The sequence below is a fragment of the Monodelphis domestica genome, chromosome 5 (genome assembly GCF_027887165.1).
Source record: "Monodelphis domestica isolate mMonDom1 chromosome 5, mMonDom1.pri, whole genome shotgun sequence".
Lineage (NCBI taxonomy): Eukaryota > Metazoa > Chordata > Mammalia > Didelphimorphia > Didelphidae > Monodelphis > Monodelphis domestica.
Window position 1 is genome coordinate 106,550,296 of NC_077231.1, and position 17,373 is coordinate 106,567,668.

The following is a 17,373-nucleotide window of genomic DNA, read 5'->3' on the forward strand; positions in this document are numbered from 1 at the left end:
TTTCTTTTTCTTCTTTATTACTATCCACTAAAATCCCTAATGCCAATATGCTTCAGTGATGCCATTATATAGAATACTACACACTCGGGATTGTACCCAACCCAAAAGACACCAGAGAAATACATAAATCACATAAAGACGCTTTAGTACATCACCAGTGATGACCAAAATGCTAAGTATAGAAATAGTACTCAAAATATGTACCATCAGAAAAAGAGATGAGACAGTTATATAATGAGGATAATATAGATTGGCCAGGTGATGCACTAGTGTCTTCAGAATTTTAAAAGACCTAGAGAAAGGCTTCCATCATGCTAGATGGATTCTCCATAAATGATTTATTGAGCTGCAGTGGACAAGAATTGATCAGTCTGATGATGTCTGAGATGATGTCACAGACATTGTTGTCCCCACCATTGGAAGTAAAACTACATCAATGAGATTTCTTTGCTTTTTCAGTTGTGGCCCAACTCTTCATGACCCCATTTGGGATTTCCTTGGCAAAGAGACTGGAGTGGTTTGCCATTTCCTTCTCCAGCTCATTTTCAGATGAGAAATCCAAGGCAGATGGGGTTAGGTAGCTTGCCCAGGTTCACACCATTAACGTCCAAGGCCAGCATACTATTCACTCATCAATGAGATTATAGTCCCATGAAGTAAATGATCTTGTCACTTTGGATATTTAAGCACTCAGCATTATTGAAAGGGTCATCTCAACCTAATTTTAACAGTAATTGCTTCAAGACCATCCTTGAGAAATATACCAAGAATGTTATGAAAAATTTTCCCCCTTTTTAAGTCAACTTCAAAAAGTTAAAGGAAAGGAATTTATTGGCAAAACTAAGTAAAATTCACATGTACTCCCAACAACTTCGTTACTTTTTAGTACCTTTCTAAGAAAAAATTTTAAATGGTACTTATTTGGTCTGTTCATCATGTTAAGAAGCATTCCTCTATTTATATTTCAACCTTCTCCGGTTAATTTTCGAGGAATTTCTGTTACTATCTTGGTAAACTATTTTTTTGAGTCAGTCATTGAACATTTTGACCTGGTACTTTTGAATAATAGTTTCAGTAGTATTCTGGAAGATAATTAGGAATCAAGTTTGAAGGACATCAGAGTTAGAGCTTATAGATTTTTTCGTTCCAGGTACTGTTAGTATATTCTGAGCTAAATGAAATTTTGTGATTTGTTGAGAGTTGTTGTTCATTCGTTTCAGTTGTTTCCAACTTGTCTTGATCCCATTTGAGTTTTTCTTGGCCAAGATACTACAGTGGTTTGTTATCTCATTCTCCTGCTCATTTTATAGATGAAGAACTGAGACTTGCCCAAGGTTACAGAGCTAGTAAGTGTCTCATACCTGATTTGAACTCCAGAAGATGAGTTTTCCTGAAGCTCTGTTCACTGCACCACCTAGCCACAAATTTGCTAGTAGGCATAGTATAATTCAAGTTTTTTTCTATTTCAGAGAGATTTCAAATTGTAGTATATCTGAATGGAAAGAACTGAGAAGCAATTGTGTTACAAATAAGGCTTCTTGTGTTTATATATTCATAAGGGCATGCTTCTGCCTGAAGCATTTTTACAAGTTCTTATGAGTTCTCTATCAGTACTGAAAAGGTGAATTTCAGAAGTGAGAATGTAGTTCCAAACATTAGATAACAGTGACTGGAATGAATGGTCACAAGTCTGTAAGCTTTAAATAATGGGAAAAAAGTAATGACCTTATATTTGAACTTCATTGATTTGATATTGGTTAATTTTGTTTTAAATCCCTATCTTCCATCTTAGAATCAATAATATGTATTGGTTTCAAAGCAGAAGAATGGTCAGGACTAGGCAATGGGGTTTAAGTGACTTGTCCAGGGTTGCACAGCTAGGAAGTGACTGGCTTGAACCTAGGACCTCCCATCTTTGGACTTAGCTCTCAATCCACTGAGTCACTTAACTCCCTGACATTGGATAATTTTTCAAAAGTCTAAAAACTAAATAGTTTTATTTTCTAAGGGGTTTAAAGTTATACATTTAGTGCTGTAACTAAGATAGTACAACTATAACACCACCACTACCACACCACCATTTTCACACAAAATAATTATCACTCTAATCTACACAGTCAAATGTAGTAACCAGTTCTATGATACAACTTTATCTGTCATGATTCTTTGTAGCCTGAGATTGTTGAGTCTTGAGATTCAGGATGTGCTCTCAAACTTAGTCTAATTTTTGCATAGTGTATTAAAGAAAGAGCAGTGCTGGGCATGTCAAGAGTGATTTTGCTATGCTAGGTTCATTTTTATTGATTTCTATGTGCATTTTGATAAATCCATGTATGAGTTGAACTACAAAATATATAGTCCTTTGGCTTCTCTGCCCTAAATCCCTTCCTACCCTTCTTGGCTAAGAGTTTCTCATATCCCCTCAAGAATATACACTCCAAGGTTTGGAAAGTATCTACAACATTTTTTAATTTTTTTTTTTAAATTTATGTGACTGTGACTCAAAGGAATATCTGATTATTTTCATCTCATTGTTGCTGTATGTTTTCCTATTGGTACAGTATCGTCTTTTTTATCTCGGTATCGATCCTCTTTTCTATAAATCCTTCATGGCGATTCTGCCCAACCACTATTAAACCCCCTGAGTTCTTTTGTACCTCTAAAGAACTACTCAGTTTTGCTTCTGATTTCTCTCTTTTTCCATTCATAGCTTAAATACCTCTTTTTCAAGTCATATCTAAGGTCAGTAACGTTTTTTATGCTGTTTTTGCACACATGACATCATTAGTCATAGGCTTCAAACTGCTTTTACTATCCTTGGATTTCCATTCGTTATTTTGATTCTTCTGAGATCATGATTTTTTCACTTGAATAAATATGGCCTCACCAAGAGATTATTGACATGATTAAAGACATGTGCTTTTGTAGCTGTAAGAAATTTTTGGTCGTTGACTATATTTTACAACTGCAAGAATGCAGTCTAGCCCAAACTCCTACTAATTTTTGAACCTAGCTCAGCCCTCTAACACTTGCCCAGACTGATGGACTAATTCAGCCATTTGCATGCCCAGCGATAAATAATAAAACAAGGCAATATTTCTAGAGTGATTGGTTTCACTGAGATGGCTGTTGTAGCTTGATGCAAATAGTGTCATATGTTTTCATGAAATAATCTTCAGTAATAAATACTTACAAAGGACATCTACCATTATTTTGGTAGTCAAATTTGGTAAATATATTTTCTGTTATTAACACTTAGATGATATCAGTGTTGAGTAATTAATTAGTGAATAAAATTAAACCCTTCTTTGATGAAATCGTATGCCATTTAGCTTTTCACATGAAAGACCCTTTGTCTGAGGAACTTTTTATGAGGGTGAATCGATTTTTTGCCTTACTGAAACAAATGCCTCTGAAATTATTATTTAACATTAAACATTGTATGAACTCATATCTTTGTCAATTTGGTAACCAGGAATAGTAACTAACTAGCCTTTTAATAATATTTTAAAGTTTGCATAAAAAGGAGATGGTTGTAGAAAATTATTTTTAAAAGCCTATCTTTTTATTTTTTCATTTATTGTGCCCATTTTCATAAAGATTTTGTAGAGAAGAGGGATGGAGGGATGGAGGAAAGGAGAATAGAAGGGGAAAAGTTAGGAAAACATCAGTTTGATTCAGTATCTACTCTTCAAGAGGCACTGTGCTAAGCACTTTGAAAATATTAACAGATATTTCATTTGCTTCTTACAACAACATTGGGAAGTAAGGGATATTATGCTTCCCAATTTATGATTAAGGACACTGATGGAGTGGTTAAATGACTTGTCCAAGATCACACAGCTAATATGTATCTGAAGTTTCCTAATTCACACTCAGCTCCCCATCCACTGCATCATCAGTTAGTCTCAGAGTGACTTAGCTAAACCTCAAGCCAAACTTTTTGTAGACATATTTTCCCCAAAATTACTTTTCAGCATTTTTAAAAGTCATATTATTCATAATCTTTCAGCATTTTCCTTTTTCATGTTTTACAAATTAGTTTGAAGGCTAAACCAACATTAATAGCATTGTCTTTGGACTTGACCAGGAGATTAAATATTTGCTGACTAAATTTGTTTCTGTTCTCACTCATCTTCATTATTGTAGATATTGTTTTACAGAGTTGGCTTTCTCTGAAAAAGAGTAATAATTATGGCAAGTCTTTAATTTTTTTCCCTAAAGAGTAACAACTTTTAGAAATTGGTCTCATGAGCTGTGCATACAGTGATTTCTCATCTTCATCCTTCCTTGTTTATTTTTGTTCTCCATTATCATTGGTATAGCAAAAGTGATGTCACTGTTACGCCAACAGCTGGTTTTGAAGTAAGAGTAACATTAAAAGCTTTTCTGAAATTACTCAGGCCAGATACTAATGAGCCTATTACTGAAAGCATTTCCAATGTGGAATATTGTCTGTCAGAATTTGTTGTCATAGCCTTGAATTACCCAGGCTTACTTTTACACTTTGTGAAGGCAGTTGGAATTTAGAAGAATAATTCTAAGATGGAACCATCAACCTCATTATTTAACAGTTTAATTCCTTGTTAGAAGTAGAAGTAATCGGGTCTTATTTGACAGCTTTAGTTTGAATTATAGATCTTGAAATTATATACAGAGATTATTTGTGAAACTGATTTGTTTGATAATCCTCTGCCCTTAATTTTCCCAATTTTTCTGCATCTCCTAATCTTTACTGCATGGGGTCTCAGTATCCATATTTCTAAATGAGAAGATCAGAGATATAGCATTTTGGTAAGTGCATGAGATTTGTAGTTAGAAGACAGGTTCAAATTTTAGTTCCTATTTGACCTCAGAATTTTTCCCTCAATTTCCTCATCTCTCATTGATCTCGCAATGCCTAGGAACTCATTGGTTACTTTGAAGAGAGCAAAGGTTGAAGAGTGAATGAGTGAGAAGAGAAAAGGTGGTGGAGAGACTATAAACCCCTTTTTTAGGTGTTTGAGAAGAGGGAAAAAAGATATAGTTAAGGTATATTTTTTTTAAATGAGGAGACTAGGATCTAGAGAAAATAATTATCTCATGATCATGAGAGATATTTGTTTCATGATCAAATTTAAAATGCTAGTTTTTAATTTTTAATTAGAATTCTCATATTTATTTCCAAATGCCCAGCCAAGGAAATATCTTGGGGTTAAGGAATAGTTTTTGCTTGTAGCCTTCTAAATAATTCCTGAGAAATTTTTATTTGATAGTGGCATGTGTGATGTAATATCACCACACTAAATTTATTTGGATTAAAATAATAAAATTAACTTATCCAAAGTGGATAACGTTAAAAAAAACAAACTTTAAAACCTCTTAATCAGATGCCTTGAATTAATGCAATCCGTTGCCCCTCTATTCTGACTTTATGATATGTGGGTTAAAGACTGGGCCTGGAACTCTCAGATAAAGAACTTCCTTCTGCCTGTGCCAGTCAGAACTTGCTGTGCAGCATGCAGTCTTATTCAATTGCCTATGACACAGAGGTTAAGTGATTTGTCCAGATCTTCCTATTTCTGAGTTGGTTTTGTCTGCATTCTGCCATCTAGAAGGAGCCTTAAATAGTATCTGATTTATTCTCATCATTTTACTGATGAGGAAACTGAGACCCTAAGAACTGAAGTGACTTGCCCAATATCATGTAAGTAATGAATACTAGGAACTAAGTTTCAAACCCAGGTCTTCTGACTAGAACTATTCTACTTTCTCAGTCCGTATAAGAAACATTCCAGCATCAAGTGTTTGATATGAATTTTACTGCCATAGTTGAAAAATCCTTTGTTATATTTGGTGGAGGGAATGGTAAAGGAGTTGAACTTAATTCATGACTTCAGACTCATTAAATTCTTCAAAGATTCATGTAACAGCACATGAGTGTAAAAGAGAAAAAATTGCTTTTGTACATATAGTAATTAAAAACAATAGTATTTATGTTTTTTAAAAGATTTTAAATGGTTAAGACAAAGTTTTAAATATGCAAAAAGTATTTAAGCCTCTAAAGTAAAATAGTCAATGTACTTGTTATTAAAATTTTAGAGGAAATATTGAATTGCTTTCTCATAATGTTAAATTGTGACACTTTCCCCTTTGCCAATTTGTCCATTTTCCATCTAAACATTTACATTTACATCAGTTCTGGAAGGGGAGGGGAAAAATTAGAAGCTGAATGATTAACTAAAACCATTTCTTTAGTTTCCAGTTCACTACTTTGACCAAGCCCAGCATTTTCTGCACTAGTACTGATCCAAGAGGGACTAGAAAGATGTATGTATATATGGGCCCTATAGAGGCCACTTCAAGCAGAATTTGGGTGGTATATACTAATTCCTCTAATCCTCTACATCGAAGATCAATTAAAGCTGTACTCCTCATGTCTTTCAGTTTTCTGGAAAATAATGGTCACGAATTTGATAGCCTAAGAATTTCTTACCTTTGTCTATAATAAATAATAGATATAAATGAATATTTTTAGTAATAATGTTTTAAATTTTACTTTGAGCCATCACAGAGGAAGTATGTGTGGGAGAGCCCGAGAAACAAGAATATTCAGGTGAGGTGGATACTTAGGAAAAGAAAGATTCTTTGTAATTGAAGGAATAAAACTGAAAAATTTGGTGTAGAGATGACAATTTTTGTTAATGGCAGTTTAAAGACAAAGTGAGACATTATATGTGAGTACATGCATAACAGTGAGTGGGCATATTCCTTGTTCTGCATTGCTTCTTCTAGCCCTTTCCTATGCCACCTCTCAGGCATCTCTTCTCTTTTAAGGTTTGCTAAATCTATCTTATTACCCTGTCTAGATTCTTGTTGTTCAGTCATGTCTGACTCTTCATGACTCCGTGGATCCAGGCTCTTCTGACCTCCACTATCTCTCAAAGACTGTCCAGATTCATTGTTTCCAAGATATTCTCTTCCATCTTATCCTCTACTGCTTCCTTTTCCTTTTGCCTTCAATCTTTCTCCACATCAGGGTCTTTTTTGATGTGCCCTGCCAAAGTATCTTAATTTCATCTTTCGTACTTAACCCTTCAGTGAATAGTCTGAATTAATTTAAATAGTGACTGATTTGATCTCCTTGCTTTCCATGGGACTCTGAAAAGTCTTCTTTAGTACCACAATTTGAAAGCATTGGTTATATGGTGCTCAGCTTTCCTTATAGTCCAATTCTTATAGCCTTATATCCTGGGGGGTGGGGGGGTGGGAATTTAGCTTTGTCTCTATGGATTTTTGTCAGCAAGGTGATGTCTCTGCTTTTTAGTATGCTGTTCAGATTTGCCATAGTTTTCCTTCAGAGAACCGAGTGTCTTCTAATTTTATGGCTGCAGTTGCCATCTGCATTGAGCTTTGAACCCAAGAATATAAAATCTGACACTGCTTCCATTTCTTCTCCCTCTTTTTGCCAGGAAGTGATGGGACCAGTTTTTTGATATTAAGCTTCAGGCCAGCTTTGATACTCTCCTCTTTTACTCTCATCAAGATGCTTCTTACTTCACTTTCTGACATCAGTCTGCATATTGTTAATATTTCTCCTGACAACCTTAATTCTGACTTTTGATTCCTCCAACCTTGCCATTTCACACAATATACTCTGCATATAAGTTGAATACATATGGTGACACTATACAGACTTGTCACCCTTCTTTCTCAATATTAAATTAATCAGTTTGGTTCCAACTATTGCTTCTTAACTTTCATACAGGTAGGTTCCTCAGGGGACAAGTGAGATGATGTGGTCCTCCCATCTCCTGAGGTCTTCTCACATTTTTTTGAGATCCACGTAGTCAAAGCTTTTAGTATGGTCAATGAAGCAGAAATGGAGGGGTTTTTTTCCTCCATAATCCATCTTATGTTTGACAATGTAGTCTCTCGTTCCTTTGCGTCGTTGAAATCCAGTCTACATGTCTGGTAATTCTCAGTTCACATATTGGTGAAGCCTTGCTTACAGAATATTAAGCATAAGGTGGCTTGCATGCAAAATGGGCTTGGTTGTTCAGTAATTCATTCATTCTTTGACATTATCCTTCTTTAGGATTGGGATGTAAACTGATCTTTTCCAATACAGTGGCCACTGTTGGTTTCTCCAAATTTGTTGATTATATGCAGCACTTTAATATCATCATCTTTTAGGATTTTAAATAGTTCAGCATGAATTGATCACCTCCATTAGCAATGTTTCTTAAGGCTCATTGGTGATATTAAGATCTTTTTCATATTGTTCTTCCGTGTCTTCTTGTTAACTCTCTTAATCTTCTCTATTTCTGTTTAAGTCCCTACCATCTTTATCTTTTATCATGCCCACTTTTGCATGAAGCATTCATTTGACTTCTCTAACTTTCCTACAGAGATCTCATCTTTTCCATTCTGATGTTTTCTTCTATTTCTTTGTATTGCTTATTTTAAGGAAACCTTATTTCTCCTTCCTATACTCTGGAATTCTGCATTTAGTTAGGTATTTCTTTTCTTCGCCTTTCCTTTTTTTTCTTTCCTCAGCTATTTGTAAAGCCCCATCAGATAGCCAGTTTGCTTTTTTGCTCCCCCTTTTCTTTTTTGATTTTTGTTGTTGTTGTTGTTGTTGCTGCTTCCTTACAAGATATTGTGAAATTCTGTCCTTAGTTCCTCAGATACTCTACCAGATCTAATTCCTTACATCTTCATCACTTCTACTTCATATTCATAAGGGATGCTATTTAGGTGACAACTATGTGGACTGACAGTTTTCTCTATTTTCTTCAATTTGTGTCTGAATTTTACAATAAGAAACTCATGATCTTAGCACCAGGTTGTGTTTTGACTGCCTGAAGATTCTTATTGCTGCCTTTTATTGATATTAGGTCATTTTCTCTCTCCTTGTGACAATTTGCTCAGTACCCAGTTTAGTCATCTTTTCCATCTTAACTCTTGTCCCCATACTCCAGGACTTCAGGATTTGTGTTGATGACCCTTTATCGTCTCAATCATAATTATGAACTCTTAACTTTGTTAGATGATTTTAACTTGCTATTCATCTTCACCTCACTTGCCCTGAATCTAGTTGTTTTTTTTTTTATTCCACTTCCATTTCATTCCATTCTGTTTCGTTCATTAATGATTTCCACTCCTCCCTTTTCTACCAGGCCTTTACACTTGCCCTGACTTCATTTTTGTTCCTCTCAGTGTTGACATTAATTCATCTATACATTATCTTCTGTGCCTCGACCTATCACAGTATGCTTTGCAAAACTCCAACCCCTGGGTAGTTGCACAACCCAAATTTTCACTCTTGCTACTGAAGACTGCTGGAAATCCACTCAGAATTTGTTATTTCATCTCAGTAGTTTCATAGAAATATTAATATTATTCCTTGGTTGATTTTCATTCCCCAAAGTTGCTTTTTCAAACAATTTTATCTTATCCTCTAAAACCCTATGAATCATGCCCTTTCTGCCATCAAATTGCATCCTATTTTGCTGAGAAAAAGAGGCTTTCTGCTGAATTCTGTTCCTCTTCCACACTTCAGAACCCTTTGTATTATTCCCCTATCTTACCAAAGCCAGTCCTTTTATACGTGTGCTTTTCCTCTCAAACTTTCTTCCTAAATACTGTCTCATGACAGTTCTCTATTTCTGCCTGTTTAGTGGTCTTTGCATAATCATCACATCTCCTGTGTCTCCTGTAAATGTCCTTTAACTTTCATTTCTTGGCCCCTCTACATTTCTTAGGAACTTTTTCCATTTCTGTGGGTTTAATTATTGCCTCTCTTCAGATAGTTTCTAAATCTATATATCCATCCCTCCTATTTCCTGAACTTGAGCCCAGCCTCACCAGTGGGCACCTGGACATCTGTCAGAATGCCCCTTTGCCATCTGAACTGGTAGAGCATGTTTCTTCAACCCTCAGCTCCAAAATTCCCTATTTCTTTTGAAATATATCCTAGTCAAACAGGTTCACAGACTAAGTTATCTTTAACTTTTCCGCCCTCTTTCTTTACCCTACTCATACAGTCACTTGCAAAGTCTTATCAGATGTCCTTCTGTGTCCTCTTTCACATCCAGTTGGACATCTCCCTTTACATGTCATCATCTCTAGGTCAGGCCCTCAACCCCTTGCCGAGATTGTGCTATTAGCCTTCTAACTGGTCTCTTTCCATTCTCTTCAGTCAGAATCATCTTCCTAAGATGTAGGTCTGATGCTTTTGGAAGTAGTTTCATTTGATTTTGCATTTGAATACAATTTAACTAAAAGATTTTCTAGTTGATATATTCGGATCGTATTCTTCACACTCAGTGAATTGCCTCTATGTGACAGCTTATGTCATGTGCACAGATCTCCCCTTTCACATTCTCCATTTTCCTCCCTCGCTGGATCAACTCCCCATTTTAGAATCAAAACTGTCTCCTCTGCCACCTGGCTCCGCCTAACCTTTCCAGTGCTGTTATACCTAAATATAATAAGATTCACACCCTCCGATTCCAGCTAAACTGACTTCAACTGCTATTGCTCACCCAAAAAAAATTCCATCTCTGGTCTCCAGCCTTTGCACAAGTTGCTCACCGTCACCTCGTAGAATCCGTCATTTTCTACAAAGCCGAGCTTAAGTACCATTTTCTATGTTGCTGGCGGTCCCCAATTGCTAGTTAAAATTACGTTGTATTTTGTGTCTATTTCCATTTTGCACGTTGACTCCTCACACAGGGACGAAACCTTGTTAAGCACCCAAAAAGTACTTAACAGATGCTTGCTGATTGATTCATGTAAGGAAAGTCGATTGAATTGTTAGCTCATCACAATTGGTTGATGCACGATGATGCTGTGACCTCTGAATTTAAGTCAGGATGTCACCTGTGTGACCTTAAACAAGACCTTTAATTTGTCTGGACCTCAATGTCCTCATTTGCAAATGAGCATCTGATCTAAGTCTGATCCTGGGATCTAAACTACTAGACGCTGCTAGATAAAGATAAGAATTTAGCTTGAAAGGCACCTGGTGATCATATCGCTAACGTCAGACTTTTCATAATAAAATACATTTTAGGGGGCAGCCAGGCCTAGAGACAGGAGGTCCTGGGTTCAAATCTGGTCTCAGACACTTCCCAGCTGTGACCCTGGGCAAGTCACTTGACCTCCCCCATTGCCTAGCCCTTACCGCTCTTCTGCCTTGGAACCAATACACAATAGTGACTCCAAGATGGAAGGTAGGGGCCTAAAAAACAAACAAACAAATAAATTAAATAAATAAATAAAATGAGATGCATTTGTTACCTTAATTCACCCATAGGTAATTTATGTCAAATGTTTATCCCTGCCCATTTCTTTGAGCTGATTTTCCAGTCTGGGGAATTATATCTGTCCGGCTCCTCTAGAGCAGGAGGGTCGCGGCAGCAGGGTGCAAGGGACCTGCCCAGGCCTGGCTCTCGGTCCCCTGAGCCGCCTCACTGATTTTCAGTCTCTCCCTCCCTCCCTACTGACTGTCTTTTATTGTCTCACCTAACCTGAAAGAAGCCTCCCCCGATGCTTCCATCCTGCTGTCTTCCTTGGCGGCTACACTCTAAAAGGGCCCACTTTCTCTCCACAGTCTCTCACTTCGGCCTCGTCCTCCCGCCCGCCGCTCTCCCCAGTGACTCCTGCTCCGGCCGCCTTCTCTCCCGCTCTCCCTGGCTGCTCGCTGGGCCGGGGGGTCCCTGTCTGTCCTGCCTGGGCGGCCCCTCCTCGGGCGCCAGATCCCACCCGGGAACCATCGGGGCCTCCTCTTCCCCCACCCGCTTTGTGCTCAGGATTCTCAATTCTCGCTTTCCTGCCCCAGTCTCTGCGGGCCTCCTCACGGCGCCCCGCGCCTCTCCTCGCTCCAGGCCCTTCTCCATTTGGAGGGGCAGGATGGGCACCTCCTAAAACAGGGTGGTGTGTACGGGGCTTCCCATCGCGTCCAGCAGGGTCTGCCCTGCGTGCTCCACGAACGAGCCCCGCCGCGTCAGCCGTCTCCGTACCTGGAATACCCGCCAGCCTCCTCGCTCCCTGCCGAGGAGCCCCCACTAACCCCCTTCTCAAGGAAGCCTGCTGGAGCCCTGTGAGCGCCCCCAGCGTAGGGACTGTCGTGCTTCTTTCTGGGCCTGACACGTAGTGAGCGTTGAATGAATTGGGGTGTCCTGTGGTTCCCCTGACATGAGGAAGGCCCCTCCGCAACGGGAGGCCGCGCGGCTGCTGCTTCTTCCCATGTACCGTTTCCCAAAAGCAAGAAGCGGCTCTTCTGTGGCGGCTCTGCAAACAACTCCCGGCAGGCGCTCTTACTTCCCAAGACAGGGTTCACTGTAGCGCGTGGGCGCCGTAAACGGCGACAAGGCAGTCCGTACGCTCCCTCTACGTAGGGCAGCGGGCTCAAACACGTCGCTTGGAATATGGGCTGGCGCTGGCCTGGTGCAGGCAGAACCGCGTCCAGGACCTCCTCCCCCTCCCAAAGCAGGGCCCGTCCCCTAATGGCTCCGAGGCCAGGCCCGCCCGCCTGCTCCCTCCATCGATGAAGTCACTCTGTGTGTGTTTGTGTGCTTCGTATGCGTGTGTAAAGAACTGTAGCCCATGATATCTGTGTGTATGAGAGCTGACCCATTTTCAGGTCATTCATTTCCTTCTGAGAGGCGTTTTGCCTACCTTAAAGAGGGAGGAGTTTTAGCAATGATGGTGTTGATCCATTTATGAATTATATAATTATAAATTTTACATATTTATAAAGCTTTGCTAACATGAACTCAAAAAGTTTGAATGTATTGGAAGAGGGAACAAGGTGGCACCTGTTTAAAACGTTTTTAAACGAAGAAGAGTGTGTTTTGCATTTTCTACAGTGATATAGTCGTGCCACCATTCATCCTGAATCTCCTTTTATTTGTGCTCTTCTGCCTTACATTGGAAATCAAAATTAAGAAATGTTGATGTACTAAAATAAGTGGGTTAGTTTTCATAAAATTAATTTTGTTGAAATGGCAACAATGTAAGTTATTGATTTTTTTTTAAGGTGGTTTCAAACACCATCACAGGTTTTTTACCATGCAGCAACAGAACATGGAGGGAAAGATGTATATCCAGGGCAGTGCTTGTGGGAAGGTTGTGAGCCTTTTCAGCGACAGAGGTTTTCCTTTATTACCCACTTACAGGTACAGTTTTCTTAATGCTCTTTAAAAAGGAAACAATCTGAATGAATTAAAGAACTTAATATCTATTTTTTTCTTTTCTCTCTCAAAAAGGATAAGCATTGCTCAAGGGATGCTCTGCTTGCAGGATTAAAACAAGATGAACCAGGACAAGTAGGAAATCAAAAACCTTCCAACAAGTAAGAATCAGGAACCTGAGCCTAAAGAGAAGGAAAGACGGGGAACTCAGAAGAGACCCATAAAACTCTAGTAGGCCGTGTGATTAAATAGTGCGAGCCCCAGATTGGCAGGCAGGAGCCTCGAGTTCTATCTAGCCTTAGCTTTTCTCTCAACTAGTTGTGTGACCGTCAGTGAGTCACTTCATTTCTCTGGGCATCCAGTCTTCATCAGTAAAATAAGATGGAAGTGGAAGCTCTGAAATCATCTGATTATGCTTCAAAGACATTAAACGAGTGGGTCGTCACTGCGTTTCATGTGCATGACCTTCATGGGCTCACAGAGAGAAAAATCCTCTGGCAGAAAGAACTCCCCTTCCTAGGGGCCGAAGGGACAGAGAGGTGTCCGAGTCTGGTAGGCACGGGCAGTTCTGTTCTAAAATGAGAAATGCATGTTTTTCCTTCTGTAAAGTATTTACTCTCTTTGTAGGTTTGGAAGCATATTATACAATACTTAACGAGTAAATACTTCTCACTGCTGTGTGCCAAGCACTTGAGGCAATAGAAAGAGAAATAAGACATTATCGCTGCCTTCAGTGCTTTCACAGTCTAAATACTTCCTGTCCCAACAAATCTATTTTTGAATTGTCTGCTTTTCAGGAATTCAAGATTAAGTACAGAATGAAAAACATTCATTCTTTCATGTGGCATTTTTAACATAAGACAGTGTCAGTGACGGAGTCCGACTCTGCTAAATTTTAAGCTTTCTATTGATAAAAATGTTAGTCAATACAAGTCCCTCTTTAAGGCTTCCCTGTTTTGCTTCAAGCACGACCAGCTTCTCACCCTCTCCGTTTCCCTATCTGGTGAATCGTGTCTCCACCATGTCTCTTCCATTCCCCGCCTGTGCTCTCCTCCAGCCCCCTCGCACTTCCCCTTCTGACTGTGCCATCGGCTCTCCCTGCTCCAGGCCTCTCCCGCTCCTGACCCTCCCTCTGCACAGCTTTGAAATGAACCTTCCTAAAACACAGATCTGACGTCCCCGTTCCCAACTATTTCGAGGGGATCCTGCCGCCTCCAGGAAAAGTACAGACTCCTCCCATTGCCCCCTGTGCGGCTCCTCTTACTCCTGGAGCCGCCCCTTTCTAGAGCCTCGTTTCCCCGCGGCCTCCCACCTTAGGATGCTCTTTAACGGCCGAGCCCCGGGGCCCCGCCACGCAGGCCTTTCCTGGGCCCGTCCCGAGTGCTCACTTGGCCCCGCAGTTGCTTGGTTCCATAGTGTGCGTGCCTGGGGCCCGCTTATGTGTCCATGTTGTCCGAGGCCCCCACCCCATGGGGCGCTGTAAAGGGGCCTGCCCATAGATTGAGGAAACAAACTCCTCTGGAGTGTTTAACGCCCTGCCAAGGAAGACAGGCGAGGCGCCCTCTGCAGTACGGCTGCCAGCCCTCCGCATCGCAGCTGGCGTCCGCCCGCCTGCCTCCTCCCCGTCCGAGCCAGCGTCCACTTACTGCCTGCCACGCTCCCCGGAGGGCGGCTATTAGTGTAGCTTTTACCATCAAGGAAGCAGGCCCAAAGGGGAAGCCTGCAGGGGAGCCGCGTCCGAGGAGCCCCGGCTCGGCCCGGTGGCCAGCCGCGCTTCCCGGCGGAGGCTCATTCGGGGCTTTCCCTGTAACCCGGGCCTGGAGCTCCCGCAGCTAGTTCAGGGGGCCTCTGGGAACAGCCATGGATGCTTTGAGGCCACCTAGCAGCAGGCTGGGCAGAGGAGGCTGCAGTCAGGCTCGGCCCCCGGAGGGCCGCGCTTCTCGTCGAGGGCGGGTCGGGGGCCGCGTCCTCAGCCTCTCTTGTCCTCTGCTCCATTCAGGCAGCCAGCTTCGGGGGGCTCCGCCTCGACGCCCAGAACGCAGAAGGCCATCGTGAACCACCCCAGCGCTGCCCTCATGGCCCTGAGGAGGGGATCCAGGAACCTCGTCTTCAGGGATTTCACAGTGAGTGTAGCTCGAATCTCATTTTGGACAAGTGCGGTTCGGGTGACCCGATTATTGAATGATTCTTCTTTGTTTTTAAGGACGAAAAAGAGGGACCAATAACGAAACACATTCGACTAACTGCTGCCTTAATATTAAAAAATATTGGTAAATATTCAGAATGCGGTCGGAGGTGAGTCTTCTACTCAGTTCTCCCTTCATCCAGTTCCCAAATTATGTTTTTAACATTTAAGTGTTGACTTTACTTCATACTTGGCAGAAAAAGCTCCCTATAATAGCTTGGCAGTTTTACATACCAGCCATTCTTGTTCTGCACTGTATATGAAAATATTTTCATTTGGTCACATTTAGGGAAGATTTTTAAAAATCGATTCAACAATTTAATGAGAAACATTTTGTTAATGTTTTTACAAACATATTCAGAAGATTCCATTAAAATGGAACCTTATGATTCCGCAACGATTTGTAGACAAAAAGATGTGCTTTTAACTTGACTTGTTAATTTTAAAATTCATTTTCTTTGACAGATTTTTGATATCTAAAATGAAGCAAAAAGATTAAGCCAAAGACAATTATAGTAATCGTGTATTTATATAGTAATTTTTCGTTTACAAAGCAGCAATTTTCTGAAAACATTCCTGCGAAGCAGAAAACTAAAATCTTGCTAAAAACTCAAGGGAAAGAGAATTAAACATTGTTGTTAAAATTCAGATTAGAAGAGTAACTTATCGTGTGACAGTCATGTTTACAGATACGCTGGCTGTTTTAAATGGGCACATTTGTGAACATCAGTGTCACACAATAAGATTCACTACCGCTACTAAAATCACAATTTTTAGTCTTAACCAGGCTCAGTGGAAACATCAAATTTCACAGCGAAGGTTAATACTTGGGAGTTCAAATGTAGGATTTTATGGGAAAGTATTAGCTAATTAGAAGATCTTAAAGATACTAAATATATCATTAATGATACTGAAATGCGTTTTTCTTCATTACTTTGAGCAAAGTTAACAGCTACAAATCTTTTTTATCTTGCTCTTAGAGGAGCTTCATTGGAAATACAAGAAGGCCAATTTAATCAAAAAGAGACAGACCAAACCTTTATTAGTATGTCATTTCTATTAAAAAAAAAACAAAACTCAAAATTTATTAAGTGTGTAAGCATTTGGGAGGTATCTGAGGTCATTTTGTTCAGCGTCCCACTCAGTGAAGAAATCGCCTGGTCTCAGAGATGCACGTCGAATTCTGCTTGGGCTACTTCAGGGACAGAAGGCTCACTTCAAACAAAGGAAATCAGGGTAGAGCCTGGCAGAATCCCACATGAAATGTTCCATTTAAGTCAAAGATAAAACTCTAGATATTTTGTAGGAAGGCTGTAACTCCATCGTGCCTATGGAATAGATTGGATCAATAAGACCTGGAATGTGACAGCGCTCATAGACCCATTAACAAGTATTAAAGAAGACAGTGTTCAGGTTTTTGAATTGCTGGAAATGTTAGAACTTTTTGTTTTACAATTTGAATCTAATACTAGAGCAATGCTTAAAGTTGGCTTTTGTAAAATGCCGGTATATATAAATTTCTACTAGTTTCTCATTGAATATAAAAATTTATCCCCAAACAATAAACAAAGTAGGTTTAAGTAATACTAAAATGTCCCAGTTCAAATCCTTGTTTGCCCTCTTTTCTGTCCTTCCCTGGGACTAAATTTCTACATGAAACTAATGCTACTTCCTATTGATAGATGTTTATTCTGCATCTCTTGAGTATTTTTCACAAACATCTAATATGGTACTTTTATATTAATGTTCAAAATAATCATTACTTAAATTTCAGTTAATTTTCACTCCTGCTCTTTAAAAAGTTTCTGTTCATGATTGTTTTGAACATTATTTGTGGTGTATCCTGGATTTATTAGTGAAATGTTTGTTCATTTTGTTCAGCTGGTTATAATGTATAATTAAGCCAGAATTGTGGGTGATGGGGGGGGGTGTCACAAGGGAAACATATTCTATTGCATAACTGGCAATTCTTAGAACTTTTTTTTTTATAATTTTGTTTTTAAATTT

At 39.6% G+C, this 17,373-nt stretch overlaps 1 protein-coding gene across 14 annotated transcripts in view; it reads left to right on the forward strand.

Moving 5' to 3' along the window:
* Positions 1-17,373, forward strand: part of ARID2 (AT-rich interaction domain 2) — a 237,071-nt gene that overhangs the window by 217,558 nt on the left and 2,140 nt on the right. For all 14 annotated transcript variants that reach the window (XM_056799021.1, XM_056799014.1, XM_056799017.1 and 11 more), the window contains 4 exons: positions 13,028-13,166; positions 13,257-13,342; positions 15,181-15,304; positions 15,385-15,476. In XM_056799021.1, the coding sequence (XP_056654999.1) occupies positions 13,028-13,166; positions 13,257-13,342; positions 15,181-15,304; positions 15,385-15,476 (441 nt within the window). The remainder of the gene's footprint in view (positions 1-13,027; positions 13,167-13,256; positions 13,343-15,180; positions 15,305-15,384; positions 15,477-17,373) is intronic.